Source organism: Corvus kubaryi, unplaced genomic scaffold (genome assembly GCF_017639235.1).
Source record: "Corvus kubaryi isolate FWS band 111438036 unplaced genomic scaffold, C.kubaryi_AGA036_p1.0 37266, whole genome shotgun sequence".
NCBI classification, from domain to species: Eukaryota; Metazoa; Chordata; class Aves; order Passeriformes; family Corvidae; genus Corvus; species Corvus kubaryi.
The window spans coordinates 5,213,927-5,231,397 of NW_024581081.1; the positions used below are offsets into that span (position 1 = coordinate 5,213,927).

Sequence of the window (17,471 nt, forward strand, 5' to 3'; positions counted from 1 at the left end):
GTCCTTGCAGCTGTCTACAAGACTGAACATTTGTATTGTTTTAAAGGACTCATCAAAAAATGTACTGAAGACTACATGGCTTTCTTGTGTAATGTTTCAAGTACTCTCATGGGAGTCAAAAGCCAAGGAAACCAAATAGCTGGAATATTTTTAAGGCAAAGAAAAGTTAGAACTTGTGTTAACACCTCAAAACTGGAATTTTGACATGCTGGTTGTTCTTATTTTTCCTAATCCAATTCAAATTCCTCTCCCTGTCAGTAGTTTATACTCACAGGAAAGATGTCCCATGCTAAGAATTATTTTCTTGTATTTTATTCTGTTTGGTTTGTGATGATTCACTGGTTCCTGAAATTCTGCAGCAGGAAGGCAATCCCCACTGACACCAACGAATCCCAATGATTCAGATGGGACTCAGAGAAGCAGCAGTTGCAAAATAAGATATATTTGTTGAAACACATGGCCAAGAGACAATACAGAGAAGCAGGACCAAATTTCTCATTCACAACGCTATAAATAAAATTTGTGATTGTTTGCCAGATAAAGACTTCATGGGGAATGATGTCTTGTCAGAGATACTAGGAAACCTGCTGTTTACAACCTTAGAAGACAGTCAGTGATTTCTTAGCAAAGCAACAGACGTCCCGGTTTGCTTGAAATGAAGTGGTTTACAGCAAGACAAGAGGCTTAACTAAGGGCTTAGGGGAATGGAGTGTTTTCTTTAAAGAAAAACTTTAACTACAGAAAAGGTAAAGAGATTTTGGATTATAAAACCTTTTTACAGTTTATTTCCTATTATTAATTTCTTAAAATATATATATAAAAATGAGGATCTGACTAAATGAATCAGGACGTCAATTGATAAAGGTCCGTCCTTGTAAACAAATAAATAATTATTTACAATCTTTGGCAAAACAAAATGAAATTTCATCAATCTCACTCTCTCACACACACTTGCAAGGAAAAAAAAGAAAAAGAAATTTAAAAAAACCCATCATAAATAACTTACATAGAATAGGAAAATTATGATACAGTCCAAATATTAACATCTTCATCCCTAAACTGATGTCTCTCTCTGACAAAACAAAAAACCCTACACAGCCATTACTTATTACATTTAATGAAGTCATCCTCCTTTCTGCTTGGAACTTGGGGATGCCATTTGAAACACCAAAAGAAACTGAAATATTTAGAAACCTCATGAAGAGGATTTGTGAAAAAAAAAAATCCAAAGCAAAACAAAACCAGCAACAAAACAAAACAAAAAATAATTTTTAAAAAAAGATTTGATAATATGAATACTATAAAATGTGCAATAAAGCCATCAACTGTTGATTCCTTTCTAATGAATATAGCAACAAAATCTATTTCAAGGGAGAAAAAGTTGATTCGACATTTAGCTCCCTGTGCCCCAGAAGAAGGCAGAGGTACTGTATTCTTCCATCAGGTATCCCGTCTATGAATAAAATTACACCAGCGTGTGTTCTTTTTGTGAACAAAGCTCATACAATTTAAACAAAGCAAAAATGTTAAACATGTCTATACTATTGTTTATCTGAGTAACTGTTGTATCTGTTTAGAATAAACACTGGTACCCCTTCAGCATTATTTAAGAAGTTCTATATACAGCAGACATAGGTAACAATACAAAAATATTCAAATTAGGGTAACTGGATATATATTAAGGTTCCATTTGTAAATTCCTTATTATTATTCATTTAACTTCAAAGTATACATGACTATAACCCATGGAACTATACTTAAGTGTAGGCCATGCTTTGACAATATCTACATATTTTGATATGCTTTCAAAAATAGCTTTAAAATATTATTTGTGAATGTATTACTGATGCATTATATGCTTTAAAATCAATTATCAGAGAAGGTAGCTTAGTGTGATAATCACCATAAATACTACCAAAATATTTATAAATGGAACCTTAAACTCATATGTTACCGAATTAACTAATGACGGCGTTGCCACCTTTTCAAAAACCCACATCAGGATTCAGGATGTCAAAGTGCTTTTTGCAGCAGAGGTGGAAAAGTGGTTCAGGTTCATTTTGCTCCACATGATCATGGTATATTCTTTATTACAAGGCAATGCAGAATATGAAGAAAACAGGGCAACTGGAAATAATTTTTTGTAATCAGACAATAGTGATAGCTTCAGATGTTTAAATGAATCACTCTTCCCTTTCACATGAGAGTTTCTAGTTCAATTCTGTTTGGCCTGAATAAAGGTCCTACTAGAGAATGCTTTAGGTTGCAAATTTGACAGTTCTACCAATTATAAGTTTAAAGAGTGTTACCTTATCAACTAAGCACCTTTTTGAATCAAGAAATGTTTATAATTGATCTTTACTTTAATATCCAAAGTAATTTCACTGTTGGTGTGGTCCTCCATCACTTTGCTAAAATTAGACCCAGAAGCTTTGTTTACTGAAGTCCAGTCTTGATCAGAGCAAGGAAGTGTCAACCATACACCCAAAAAATTGAAACACATTTTTCCTCACTTAAACATAACGACTGATAATCATCATCCCCCCTCTTTTTCTCCATATATATAAATACATTAAGTAATTACATTTTTATATGTAAACGTCATTCTTTTAAAAAGACAAGTAAACAAACACATTTTGCTAAGTTTTCACTCTACAAAAGTGTTCTAATGTATCAATCTGCTTTTGCTTCAGTGGTGGGTCCGACGTTCACGTTTAGGTTTCATTAGTTCTGGCTGTGAGAAGGCACTTGGGTGGAAGGATGGCTGAAGCACTCCTGGCAGCTGGGAGGATCCTGGAGAGTAGAGCACGAGGACAGAGGGCAGGAGGCACACAAAAATAGAAACTTGGAGTACCAGGGTGTACTGAGGTGTCTGGGTTGCATAGCATCTACAGTACTTTGCTGGTAATGCAGCAACCGTTGCTCAAGCATCTGAAAGAAATGGGAGAAAATATCTTAATTGTGGTTGGAGTTTTTTGGTTAGGAAGTCAATCACATAAGAACTCCACCATGATACACTAAAGAGATACAGCACAATGCTTTCTGTTCTTCATTTTTCTACAAATGGGAGTACATTTATATAAAAACGCATATGCCTACATATACAAAGAGACAAGCACATGTATGTGCAGCTATGTATCTAAATGTAAATACAAAATCACATACAAGAAAACCTGGAAAAGCATTTTCTGTATTTCAAAACATTTCAGACAAGGCATTACAGGCAGACATGCTCATTAATGATATCTGCTTTCTTTTCCATGCCTCTCGAAAGAGGGGTGATCCAGAAGTATCCCTCTGCCTGCAGGACATACTGAAGTAGCCTACAGAGGACAGTGGATATACAGAGAGAATTCTAAGCAAGTCTCTCTCAGAAATTTCTACCTCATTTTTTACATGTGGATAATATTAACCATCTGGAGTTTATTATTCAAATTGAGATTACTGTAGGAGCAAGGGGCATTCATGGCATTTCAACAGATCAATATGATGCAAACAAATAAATGCTATGATATTACATATTGCTTTTCATTTAGAGGATACTTTTCATTTAAACACTTTGTGATTGCTCCACAAGTTATCAAAGGCTTCAGTGTTTTCTAGAAATTTTCTGTAACTAACCTCTGCATTCATATTTGAGGTCAGAGAAATAGACCATCTCTTGAGAGAAGACAAAAAGACCTAATCGTCCACCAGCAAAAGTTGTATCATAGATTGGTCCAGAATCCACCATTACTTGTTTCCCTTCATAAACCAGAACTCTGTAAAGAAGAACACAAATTAAACAAGGAGGATAATACAGTGTCCAGTGTAAGAGCTGGTAACAGTCTCTAAAAACTGGAACAGAATTAATTTTAACAAGGCACCAGAAAACCCAACCTCATTGTAGGGATCACTTCTCATCCCTATCTCACACCCACCTGGCTGGCAGCCATAACACATTAATCAGAAGCAGTGGGGCTGCTCCTTAAGTGATTTTATGCACACCATCTGCAAAAGATTTCCCAGTTCTTTATTTAGAACAGTCATGTCTCCTGGAATGAACTATGTCATGTACTAGCATTCACTGATAAGCCCCTGTCCCAGTGAACTCAGGGGTTAGCACACGACCTTGTCACATCACTGAGAAAAGCTGTCTTTGCAGCTGTGTGAACAGCTGATTTATTTATCTTTAGGTGCAAGGGCCAACATCAGAAATTGGAAGAACCATCCCTTCAGAGTCAAACAAAACATTAATTGGAGACATGCTGAATCTCAATTTCAGACATTTTAAGAACTTAATGAAAGCTGGAAGGATTTGAACACAAACAGCTAGACTAATAATAAATTGGAAAGGGAGAACTTGGATTTTTTGGTTTTTGGAGGTTTGTTTAGTATTTCAGGCATCCACCCTGGAGACAAAAGACCTCAAAAGACAGCACTTCATATTCTTTCTTTATCAGAAAGACTGCATTTCCTCAAACTTGGATCCTCCACTTCTCCTGGAAGACCTTGAGATAGTCAACATTTTTAGGCTCTCAGTCTCCTGGGCCAAATGAGAAATTACTCTCTAGTTTGTTAATTAGGCTAGTCTCTGGAGGCAGGGATTAGTGTCCTGCTCAACTGACAATACATTGGCTATACACAGCAATACAGATGGCTTCACATGAGAATGAAAACACTTGAGCAGCTTCCTAGAAGTGTTTTATTTCCTGAAAAGTGCACAAAGTATGAAACTGCTCCCTGAAATCAGTATTTAATGGATGGCGAAAAGAACAGCAAAAAAAAAGACAGATTTTCATGTTCATATAACCCTATTTAATATAATTCTCAAAATATCAAGAACCCAAAACATATGGGAAGAGTTTAATAGTTCATTCATCCCACCAAAAAAAATTACATAGCTCTGATCATGTTCATATGGAATTGATATTTCTGTACAAATAGAATTGTTTCATGATTACATGAGCAAAATAATTAATTTATTTTCTCTCAGAACACCCTAAAGTATGAAGGAATTTAATGCCCCAAACCACAGAATTTGTCATGCTAGATTAATCTAATGTGATACCGGTGGTAACATCTTTTGTCTGACCCTATGTAGATTCTGTAAAGGAAGTTAAAGGTAACAGCAACATGAATGAAAAAAATAAAGTTTCCTGTTGGCCTGTATCAGTCAATGCTTTGCACTGCAATATACCAATCCATAAAGAAACTCCTCTCTTTCCAAGAAACAGGTAACAGTATATCCTAATTTGTCTACACTTTGTCTTTCACAGACAAATGAAAATCCCCTGCACATAAGCACAAACAAGACTTTTAGAGGTAACGTCTGACTCTACCCCATGAAAAATATCCTTTACAGTTCCAGTAGTTAGTAGAAGATAAAACCGACGTGGGCAGTTAATGCTCAGTCTTTGGAACATCAGCTAAACATCTGGGCTCTACAGAAAGTCATATGCCACAGCTCCTTGTGTGCATTACAGATGTGCTCACGGCCACTTCTGCAGTGTCTTGTATAAGCCACTACGGGAGACAGGATGCTGAAGTAGACAGGACCTTGGCCTACTTCCCTGAGGCAATGCTCATGTTTCTAATTAATTTCATTCACTGAAATTCCACAGGCTGGGGAGCAATCTCATGTTCTAATCTTGCTTTGAGTTTTGCTCAGGAATTTTTTGGTCTTTTTACAGAAAAGCTATTGAGAAAGAATTCTATTTTTTTTTCTTTAATTTAAGGGTATTTAGCTGATGTAAATATTGAATCATCCAGACTAAATTAAATACATCTGAAAAGGAAAATAACTTATTCTGAAGATAACAAAATGTTCCCAAAATATTGGACAAACTGTCACACAAGTAACATAATTATCAGAAACAACAATGAAACTGATAACATAGTTTTTAAATCAACAGAGACAGAATTATTGCTACTAGAAAATGTAGAGGTACAGAAGTATCTCTTACTTTATTAATCCTGTTTTAGGCCTATGAATCAAATGCCACCTGTAAGCAGTATAATCTTTCCAGCCAATGTTCTTGGGATCATGCCACAAAGTACGCACCTACAGTAGGAATACAAATGCCTTATTAGAAACACACCATTCTCCAGTAAGTCTACCATAGTAACTGCACGTACAGCCAAAGCTTATTTTCTGCAGAGCATGAAACTGAAAATAGTTTAACATTTGACTGTATGATCAAAAGGCTTCTTTTATGGGGTGAGAGTAATGGAAGTTTCTGTCTTAAACTGTTGATCAGTTATTCATCTGCAGTTTCATAGCTAGAGTCACTGAAAACCATTACAGCATCGAACCTTGACTTCCCTCATGAAGTCACAGAATCAGCCGAATTGGAAGACACCCACAAGGCTCATCAAGTCCAACTCCTGGCCATGCAAAGGACCATCCCCAAGAGTCACATCATGTGCCTGAGAATACTGTACAAATGCTTCTGGAACTCTTCAGGTTTGCACATACACACACCCATGCTGACAGCGTTGATGCTGCACGAGTGCCTCCAGTGAGGGAGAGGGACTGCAGCTTGCACAGATGTTACTGCCTGTGGTTGCTCCTTGAAAATTCTCACTCAGTAACAGTCCTATCAATTCCTATCCACATCTGAAGCCCTACTAGACCTAATTTCCAAAATGCACAAGTTCCTTCCATGGTTGGACCCTATTTGGAACAGCAGCAGTTTTTCTCTCTTTTCTTTCATTTCTTCTCTCTTTTTCTGTCACTGGTTACTGTACTCTAAACCATGTATAATTCAAACAAGCTGGAACACCAAAGAAGTAAGTGCCAGTACAAAACAAAGGATTTGTGTATAACTGAGACCTCTCACTCCTTCTCCTTTTGATCACACCTCCTCTTCCCTTTTACACATGTGATTTTCTTTGAAACACAATGCGAATGTTATTATTGACACTACTAACAAGGGAATTGAAGAAAAACTGATAAACCTCTGCAAAAATTGAGATGTGAAAGTCTTTTTGAGACATGTCCCTTATTTTTAAAATATTAGTTATGCACTAATGTTGGCCTGAAGTTTTACATCTCTCACCTGTCCAGGGGTGTTTCCTGTGTGCCAGAGAGCATTTCGTAAGTGTTCACCAGTACCAGTTGTTGAATTCACTACTTTGAGTGACACACCAGAATAGCCATAAGCCCTGGTGGGTTTGTCCTCCCAATAGGTCTGTGTGACCTGCTTCCACATGAGAACGTAAAACCGACTGCTGGACTGGTAGCCAAACACAAAGCCGGCATAGTCATCATCACGGTCTGTGTTAACATAGAATGTCCCGCTGAAGTCAACAGAGCTGAACTCATCATAGCCTGGGAGATGACAAAAGAGACAAAACATTGGCTTACAATGCTGGGTCCAGCTGCATACACCCAAGAGTCCCAGCTACATACTAAATTTTGGCAGGAGTCATAAGTGGTCTTTCTCAGTTTTCTTACCTGTAGAAGAGCAGGTAATTACAGGAGGTAATTACACTTGCCTGCATGGACACTTCTGGAGAGAAATAAGTTGCTTACAAGGTGCATTGAATACAGCAGGCACTAATATAAATTTTTTCAGTTGTGTATTTTATGTATGCTAGAGTCAGTGATGAGATGAATGGACAAAAAATGCAGGCAGCATTGAGCTGTTTTTACTTTGGGCATATACACTGTCTCCGTGGTTAGTCCAAAGTTTGCAGCACCAAAAATGTGCATTTCTCTTTCTTTATTTCCCTTTCCTTATCACAGAATCACTAATTACTTTTCCAAAGATGATGACTTACATCTGATACTCACCTACAGCTATTCCAGGATCCGAGTTGGCAGTCTGAACCAGTTCCTTGCCTTGGTGGCGAATAACCCAGTTGGGATCAATCTGAGCTGTTCCCTTGGGGTCCAGAGGGACCATCTGGAACTTTCTGAAATCAGTTTCACTGATGGCATTGTTTTCAGGGCACACATCATAAATATCTGGAACATTGTCATTGTCAAAGTCATCTTTGCAAATATCACCTCTTCCATCACCTGTAAGCAATGTGAATAAGCAAAGGCAATTGTTAGCAATTTATCCAGCCCCAGTCTATACACCACTTTGGAATCAGGGTGGGAAAAGTTGGAAGTTTGCTATGTCGATGTAATTCACTAATGCTTGCATTACTTTTTCCGTTTGATTTGTTCCAGATGTAGATACAACACCACATTTTAATATGTGCTGTGCAAATCATTTCAAACAATAGCATTAAAATCTTAATCCTCCACACGTTACTAAATCTTTATACATTGTTGATCATATTAGACTTTATTACAGACTCTTATTACTTAAGATTCTTTCTGCAACAATCCATCTGAGATGCTTCAGATTGCAGATGTGTCACCTCTATGTCAAAAGAAAGGGAAGAGAGTGTTGCAGTAAAATATGCATACATGCTTAGCCACTCTTTCACTTGTAAGTAGAACAATTTGACTCAATAAAAACATAGTTCTTCAGAAAAGTGCATGAGAAAAGAAGGCAGTGCTGTATTCAACAGGACTAGCCTCAGAGGAATGAAAAAGTAAAGTTTTGTTGTATGAACAACAGTAAGTTTTTTAGATAACAAAAAAATACAGCTTATCTACAGTTGTGCTTCTGCTCAACTACTTTTACACTCAATATTTTAAAAAAACTAAAATCATTTCCTTTCTTAGTTTCCCCTTAATATTAATGGAAACCACGAGATGGGATGTGCCTCCAAGAGCAAGAAGTGAAAGAAGGTATCTATAAAAAATCTCATTGCCAATGGCTCTATTATTCCATTGCATACAATAGCACAAACACCTGAAAATAATGTAGAAAAGCTAAGCTAGACAAGTATAGAAACGAATTCCCAGATGGCTCCAACTTTTACAACAGAAACCACTGGGTATTACATTGGGTACCAACGCAAAACCAGTGCTGCCTACTAATTTGTTCCTATCCTCACATAGCAGAGCATCTGCTATTTTTTTTTTTTTTTCCCAGTGTTTATGACTGCCCTAAGAACATGGGAATTAACAACTTGGGAAATAGCAACGACCCAGCTCATTCAATACTGACCTACTACTAGATGTTTCACAGAAAAATAGAAAGCTACCTTACCGTGACTGACCAACACAGCATTACCCAAGTATGGTGCTTCCAGAGAGAAGGCAGAATGAGTTTTAGGCAACAGTCAAAAAGAAAAGAGTAATTAGAGAAAACTGAAACATCTAGTATCTCAGGGCTCTCTACAGCTCAGATACGTGGTAAAATGGTCCCATTTTCCACCCTGGATATCTGCCATAGAGAAGTCCAAATTCTGACCAGCTGTGTGCTCCTCCACCTGTTTGTCTTAGCACTTATTGGAGAAAAGGGAGTGAATTTCCTATTTTGTTTCCTTTGCCAAATCAAAGAGATAATTCACAAAAGAATCTAATTATTCACTGAAAGTCCAGCTGATGTTCATTTGGTAGTGAGTTGCTGCTGACAACATTCATTCCTTGTCAAGGAAAGTTAGAAAGTGTTTGTTTATCCAGTCACATCCAACAGCTCTCTCCAGGGCCTCATCTTTATATGCTAAAACTCACATCTTCAAGAGCATGGGAACAATTTTTGGCTTTATTTACCCCTTTTCCAAGATTTCTGTTGGACCTGCTTCTAATGACAGTGATGAGCTGGCTAAACTGATGAAATATATGTTTTTTGTGAATCATTAATCCATACATAAATGTAGTTTCCCTTACAAGATCCAGGTAATGGATGACTCAGCTTGGGGTCACCCTTATTCTGGATTTATGAAATTAAGGGGCTATTCCAGAGACTGGCAAGTACAAAAATATTCTGGACACATATTATAGGACTGAAAGGTTATACAAATTAAGAGCTACTACTGACTACCAACCAGAAACTTCCTACTGACGGCAGTTGTCTTAACAGGAAATTAGACAAGGTTCAGCATTTCATCTTTCTAAATGTACATAAAAACATACTGTGTAGGTAATAAATTTCAATTTCTACAGCACAGCCATGGAACGACTCCATCAAGTTGTATAACTTGGAACAGAAATTGCTTACCTGTATTTATTGCAAGGGTCATTATTGTAAACGTATTTGGTGGTTGTCAAAGGATCATAAACATTTTCAATATTAGAATAATTGTGAAACTAACAGTGTTTCATTATTTAAATAATGCCAAGCATGGAGAAGGACTTTTTGAGGTGACCAGCAACATTTTACCAAAAAACTGGAAAAAAGAGCAATTACATATCCATTTTTTAAACTGTGACATGTATATCACCAAGACATATTTAAAGCAGCCTATAAAGAAAATTTGAGAAAAGCTGCTCAGAAGTCAATTTTTAAAAAATAATTAAAAATTAACAATACTTTTAGACTTTAAAAATCCTGGAAAATAATCTGTTTTTCAAAATAGAGCAGTAAACCATATTTTCTCCATTTTAATTTTCAGATGGTAACTTGTTTTGAAACAGCTCCCTTTCCATTTTTTAAGATATTTGAAATTCAAGCTATTTGAAATATTTTCCAAGATTTTTAGTATTTCAATTAAATGTGAAAATAAGAATATTTTTTAAAAATTGATTTTTTGGGTTTTTTTTTTTTTAATTTGTTAAAGGTTTTCTTCTATAATTAAGTACATGGATGTTTGAGCTCCTGTCAAAGATGCTTCCTAATGCTCTAACCCTGGACGAAACTGGCCAGTTCAGCTCCATTGAATTCCACGGTGTCTCAAATATCAAAAGCAGCTCAGTTTGATGTGAAGTCTCTCTTCACTAGATGTTAATACTCCAAGATCAAAATCAGATACTAAGAACTAAATGAAATTCATATGACCTTGTTCTTACCATCTGAGTCCTCCTGCTCAGGGTTGTATCTGAGGCGACAGTTGTCCCTGTCATCTGGGACACCATCATTGTCATCGTCAGAATCACAGGCATCTCCTTTACCATCCTGATCGTGGTCAGCCTGGTTAGCGTTGGGGATGTAAGGGCAATTATCCTGGTTGTTCTGGTGGCCATCTTCATCTATGTCCTCATTATTGTCACACTGGTCACCAACAAGGTCATTATCTGCATCAGTCTACCCCAAAAAAAAGTTTACAGAATAATTTTATTATTTCCCTCAATGCAAAAGAACAGCCTGGAACTTAACTGCTCAGTGCTTCTCTTCAAGGGTTTCTGTAGTGACAAATGATACCACAATGACAACTGTGCTTAAAGCACACACATAACTTCAAGCTCATATGACTACTTGTTCTTCTATCAGTGGGTAAGATTTGGTCCCCAAGATATTGCAGGGCAGGGCTTTATTTGCAGATGCATTAAAGGAGTCACCACTGTACTTCCCTTTCATCTGAGACAAAGAGATCTCACAACGTGAGATGTGAAAGTGAGCAATATAGATCCATCTCTTCAGCTGTCCAGTACAGGGACTGATAGCAATTCCTGTGTTCTTTTCTCTGCCCTTGTTCTGATGTTGCCATTAAGGAAACTGTTTTCATCACTTACCTGGTCTGGATTATGCATCAATGGACAATTATCACACTGATCACCAACTCCATCACCATCTGTATCACTCTGGTCTGTGTTGTAGACGTAAGGACAATTATCTCGTTCATTAAAAATGTCTGGGGGAAAAAACAACAAAATATTGAAAAAATCAAAATGATACAACATCCAACACAGACGGCCATAGACTGTAGGAGTCACCAGTAATGAAGCACGGCTCTTAAGGGGTTCATAAGCTTTTTGGCTGCTACAACATCATTGCTACAAAATGAAATAGTTAAGACTAATTGAAAGAAAAATTATGGCATCAATTCCATTTTTCTTGCTATGATAAAGTCTTCTGTGTCCATCTTTCTATAGAATTTTGCTACAATAAGGGCTGATCATGTCCAAAGAATTTAGTCATTTTTCACAGAATAACAGATAAAGGGGTAGAGTATTTTTCTTTTTAAATAATTTGGTTTGGATTTTCTTCCCCCACTCTAAGAAATGCCACAGAACACACAGCTATATCAGGTTCAAAATTCTGAAGTTTGGTAGAGAAACAACTGTATTAATATTCAGCTGCCTCAGCATTTAATAACTTAATTTTACCAGAACATGTGCATCATTAACTGTATAGCATGACAAATTTTCAAAAGAAACTGTACCTCCTCAGGAAACTTTACTATAAACCCAACAATTTACTTCAAAATTATAATAAGATGAAAAGAAGCAAACACATGTTGGCGTATCTGTCTGGGAAAGATACAAGGATACAACCATTTCCTATATTACATGGTCCCTGGATATTTGCATAATCTTTCAGCCAATAACATATGATTGGATTTTTCTTCAAATGCAGAACTAACATAAGTACTAATATGAACCTGACAATCAGAAGAAGGATGTGAGGATTTCAAAATGTTCAGAAGCTAAAGTCAGATAAGCATCCAAAAGTTTTAAACATTATTGAGGAAAATGCAAAGCTAGATTTATTCATCTTTTAGTATTTCTGGATCCTCACACATTTGAAATGCTGCAGGGATATGATTTTTGAACTATATTTAAGTGGTTTTCCCCCTTCTTAATTCTGACCAAATTAGGGTTATATAGGAATGTACTGGTAGACGAAATAAACATTTTTAACAATATTTTAAAACATACAAAAAAATGTGTATTTGGATTACTGTGAGCTTTGCATACATTCATGGAAAAGCAGATTACTATGGATATTGTCTTAGCTGCGTGAATGTTCTGATGTTCTTTTCCCTCCCTAAAAAGAAAGGTCAACACAAGTGTCATATTAGGCCCTGATTACTTTGGAATACAGATGAAGGAAACATTTTTCTTTTTTAAGTTTACACTGATAAAGACTCGCTGTGATTTATTCTTTAATAATATTAACTGTAGTCATTTAGGGACTGTATGGGCAACTATACTACACAGGACAGATAACTTCAGCGTTCTCTGTCTTTGAGCTGCTAGACCCAATTTTATTCCACATACAAAAGCAGGTAGCCCATCTTACTGGACATAAAGTGCACTTGTGGAACAGCACCTAATTCTCAAAAGTGAAATCATACCATCTCCATCAATGTCCACAGCACATGAGTCACCCTCCCCATTGTTGTCTGTGTCAATCTGAGCAGGGTTGTGCACATAGGGGCAATTATCACAGCGGTCACCAACTTCATCCTTGTCATAATCAAACTGACGAGGGTTGAACAGAAGAGGGCAATTGTCCTAGGAAAGAAAAAATAGAAGATTTCACAATATAAATCACAACTCATGAGAGCACACTATGAAGTGGTAACTCCTGTTCATCTTGGATAGAGTTCAAAAATCAAATATTAATCCATTATTTTTTCAATGGACAAGCTGTACCTATACTGAAGATCTTGGTGGTAACAGGATGGCATCTGGACAGCCTGGCTCAGTGTCTGTTTCGTACAAAACATGTGAATTGTGTTCCATATCTCACAAGGAGAGCAACAGGCATTTTAAACTGGATCTGTACTCAGATATATAAATAAAGGTGTATCACTGGTACATGTACTTTAGAAAAAAAAAAACAGAACATGTTGCAAAATCAGGCCAACTTCAGCTGCATTTTATAATTTTTGAAAAACAATAAAAACCCAACTAGAATTGTTACTCTGACTTTTTTGGAACAGACTAATATCAGTATTTTCAAGTTTATATCACATATTTTGATTTTTCAATTTAAACAAGTACTGACTTTTTGTTGGTTGTGTTCTATTGAGCACAATAATAAAATGTAAAAAGTTTTTAAAAATGTTAAAATGAAATACTGTCATTTATCAAAAATATTTTTCCCTGAGACCATTCCTTTTAATGGACTTTTGAAACCTTCCTATCATTTGAATTTCAAAATCTGCCAGAAGAAGAATTCTCATGTTTCACACATTCCCAATTACACATGGACTTTTGCACAGGCATGAGAAAGTACTTTGTGAAATGCAAAGAAGAAAGAAAAAAAACCAAAACAGTGGGTGTGAGGGCTACATCAGTGTCATGCAATCTGAAGGGAGACATAATGAAAAAATCTTTAAACTACTTTTTCTCTGCTAAAGAGAAAAAAACCAACATTTACCGGGAAATAATTTTTTAGCACAATATTTTAAATTCCCCAGAAATACGTTTCGTATAATCAAGGGCAACATATAGAGGCCAGTCAAAATCTTATGCTGTTCATCAAATAACTTCTAGCTACAATTTTAAAAAATATACATACTAAATCATATTACTTTATCAAATGATTCTTTGAGGTTTTTTTTAAATTTTCCAAACAGACACCAAATGAACAAAGCTCTTACCCAGCTTTAACCATCTGAAGCTCTGGAGCATCTAGGTTCCCTCTGAAGGGAACAAAGAGGAAGAGTAAAATTCTAATACCAACTCATCCTAAACATGCTCAGAAAAGCCAGGGTGAAGCACACTCTGAAAGTGCCTCTGTCTTTCTGTTGATTGTACAAGGTAACAGTTTTAGACTGTCTATCTTTTAGGTTCTGCAGGTAAATGAATTTGTCTTCTGGGCAGATCTGAAGGAAAGTATGAACCAGGCTAGGTATTTTCCTCCCATCATTTCCCCTTGATACTGGCTGTGTTTATAGTTGTTTTAGAAACAGGTTACAATTAATGAAAATAACATCATATATGTAACATTTACCAGCTTTTCAAATACCATAGACTTGTCATTACAATATAAAAAATCCAACACCACTTTCCATTAAACTGTTTTCATGTACATAATTGAACACAAAACTGATACAGAGAACATAGTTCCTAGGGTTCCCCGGGCTGCTTTGCTCTGCACAGTACTACTTTCCTTTGACTGAACACAGCTTTACTCTGCACTACCCATCATTCAGGGAAGGAAGTGCAGAATAACTCAGCTGAAGCTCTGAACGATAAAGTTTACATCTATTGTAATGTTTTTCCTTAAAACCAGATGTTTAGGTCAAGTGTACTGCAGACAGATACACCTCTTACTTTGTCATCTTCAACACCATCATTGTCATCGTCTTCATCACAGGCATCTCCTTTGCCATCTTTATCAAAGTCTTCTTGGCCAGAGTTAGGCAGAAGGGGGCAGTTATCCTGGTCAAAAGAAATAATCAATGCATTATGTTTACATTATGTCAGAGTAACTTGCCCGGGCAGAGGAGTAGATATGGTACACCAGAGAATATAAAATAAGAGCAATCAGCAAAGTACTTTTTAAAGTGCCTGTTTGTTTTCTGCCAAAGATAGTACTCATTTGCTGCTTTCATATTGTAAAGTAAAACACATCTGCAAATAATTCTATTTCCCAGCTGCTATTCAAGTGACTTTTCTAGTAAATTTTAGAGGAAACTATCAGAGAACAAACACACCACACACACAGACATGCATGCTTACATGAACTTTTAATAGACAATTCATGAGATATGTTTGAAGCTTATGTAAAAAATGGCCAGATTTGGTTGCCAGAAAAATAAAGATACAAGCCAAGAGAAGGTCTTCAGAAACAGTTGTTCACATGGAAAGCCACTACACAGCAATGGAAAGTACTGCACATTAATGAAGGGGAACACTATAAGAAAATTTTGAAAAAAGTGTCTTTATACTGTTCTGCAAAACAGTACCTCTGCACTCCCATGTCTTTAAAAATAAAAGACAAATGGATCTCTTTATTTTGCATAACAGCTTTGTAAAGAATGATTATTTTAAATAAGCAATTCTTAAGTTACGCTGAAAAATAAGAAGTAAATTGCTTGCCAAACTTTTAACATGAGTTCTTAAAAATACTAAAACCAGCTAAAATGGATTGCAATTCGACCACTTGCTGTGAATAAATACATCTCTGAAAACACACTCTATTATTCTCATTTTTGCTCACATTCCAGATCTACCTCACCCAAAACTGAATCTGTCAATAGAGTCCAGAAATATCTTTTTTGTAACACATACTCTAAAAAAGTAATATTATAGTTACGTTTTCAATCTCAGTGGTTCTAAAAGTACAGACAACTTAAGAAAATTGAAAATTTTGTGATAAGAATCAAACACCCAAAATTTTTACCAAATACCTGCGAAGAGTCTTGACTGTTGACCTCGACATTGGTTACCAGTGATACAAAAAAAATTTTGAAACAATGAAAGAAATTAGTCACAAGAGTAAGTTAATTTTCAATCATTATCAGCTCAAGAAAAGAAGCTTTTAAAAATCAAATTACTCAACTAGGATATTTTGTAAAGAATATAAGGGCCTGAAAATTTGTGGTATATTTAATGGGGTTTTTTTGGTGGGTGGAGGGATCCCCTTAAATGAAGTACTTGTGCCTATTAGATCAACACATTACAAAAAACATGAAACAATCTTTAGAAACAAGTTTTTCCTGAATGAGTTCAGCATGCTGTGTTTAATCAAAACTAGTGCTTTGTGTTACATCATGAGTGAACACATTGGAAATTCTGATGACAGGAAGTGAAAGAAGGCTATAAGAACTGCAACAGCTGAGTTGGCTGAATCCACAATGAGCAGACATCAATTACCGTGAGGAAGACCTACATTTGAGGTCCAAATTTCCATCCATATCTGAAACTCTTCAGATAACAGAGCCCAGATTCACACAAGTAACTTATTCCCTCAAACAACCTGATTTCAAACTTTCCTAGCCTCTTGGTCTGTATTTGTTTTAACCACTATAGTAGTAGTTTGCATTTCTTTCCTCATTTTTTTAAGCAGAAGGTTTTGTGCTAGAACTTCAAGAATGTTTATAAGTAGATCACTTTAGCACGGAGAAGAAACAAAAAATGTTTCAGGTCTGGGAAAAGAAGCCCTCAAAAACCTCAGAAGAGAAAGCTTGCCCTGAGAGCCATGACTGATCAGCAAAATACTTGAGCATCTGCCTAGTGAACATATACAGGTAATCCAGTGTTGTCAGTGGTCCCATAGGTAGGTGTTTAAAACTGAACACCTGCATATGTCTTCTTCTCAGACAAAACTCCTCCATCCAAGTTACTTAATTTGCTGTTGCAAACAGTGTATGCCCCTCTGTACTGTGGCTGTCATTCAACCACCAGCAAGGCCACCGCTCAGAACAAAGATCCAGGGAATTGCCTGTCAGGAAGTGCCTTTGTCCCTCAGCTGTTTGGGCCATTGTTAAACTGGTGGACCTGGAACAACTTTCAGCCTGGTTTCATACAGCAGTATAACTGCATCGGGATGAGACCTACAAGGAGGCTCACCATTTTTGAGCAATTCCCACTGGAAGGAACCTCAGGCTGTGAAACCAAGAAGGACTTACTGTGTGCTTCAGATGAGCACCAAACCAGGTCCCAGGGAACATACCATGGTGGACACACCCTACTGAAGCTACATGCCACCATTTTCAGGCTCCCTGATGCTGATTTTCTCATTGGTCTAGTAATCTTTCATTGCTCACTACAACATCCCAGCTGCACAGCAAGACTGGACAAGTCC

General features: G+C 36.6%; 1 protein-coding gene across 2 annotated transcripts in view; it reads right to left on the reverse strand.

The window, feature by feature from the left end:
• Positions 1–421: 421 nt before the first annotated feature.
• The window catches only part of THBS2 (thrombospondin 2), a 32,564-nt gene continuing 15,514 nt past the window's right edge, over positions 422–17,471 (reverse strand). For both annotated transcript variants that reach the window (XM_042025165.1, XM_042025166.1), the window contains exons 14-22: positions 14,996–15,103; positions 13,066–13,225; positions 11,501–11,619; positions 10,838–11,072; positions 7,778–8,005; positions 7,041–7,312; positions 5,946–6,043; positions 3,622–3,761; positions 422–2,931 (exon numbers count right to left, since the gene is read on the reverse strand). In XM_042025165.1, coding sequence (XP_041881099.1) covers positions 2,924–2,931; positions 3,622–3,761; positions 5,946–6,043; positions 7,041–7,312; positions 7,778–8,005; positions 10,838–11,072; positions 11,501–11,619; positions 13,066–13,225; positions 14,996–15,103 — 1,368 coding nt within the window. In that variant the 3' untranslated portion in view covers positions 422–2,923. The remainder of the gene's footprint in view (positions 2,932–3,621; positions 3,762–5,945; positions 6,044–7,040; positions 7,313–7,777; positions 8,006–10,837; positions 11,073–11,500; positions 11,620–13,065; positions 13,226–14,995; positions 15,104–17,471) is intronic.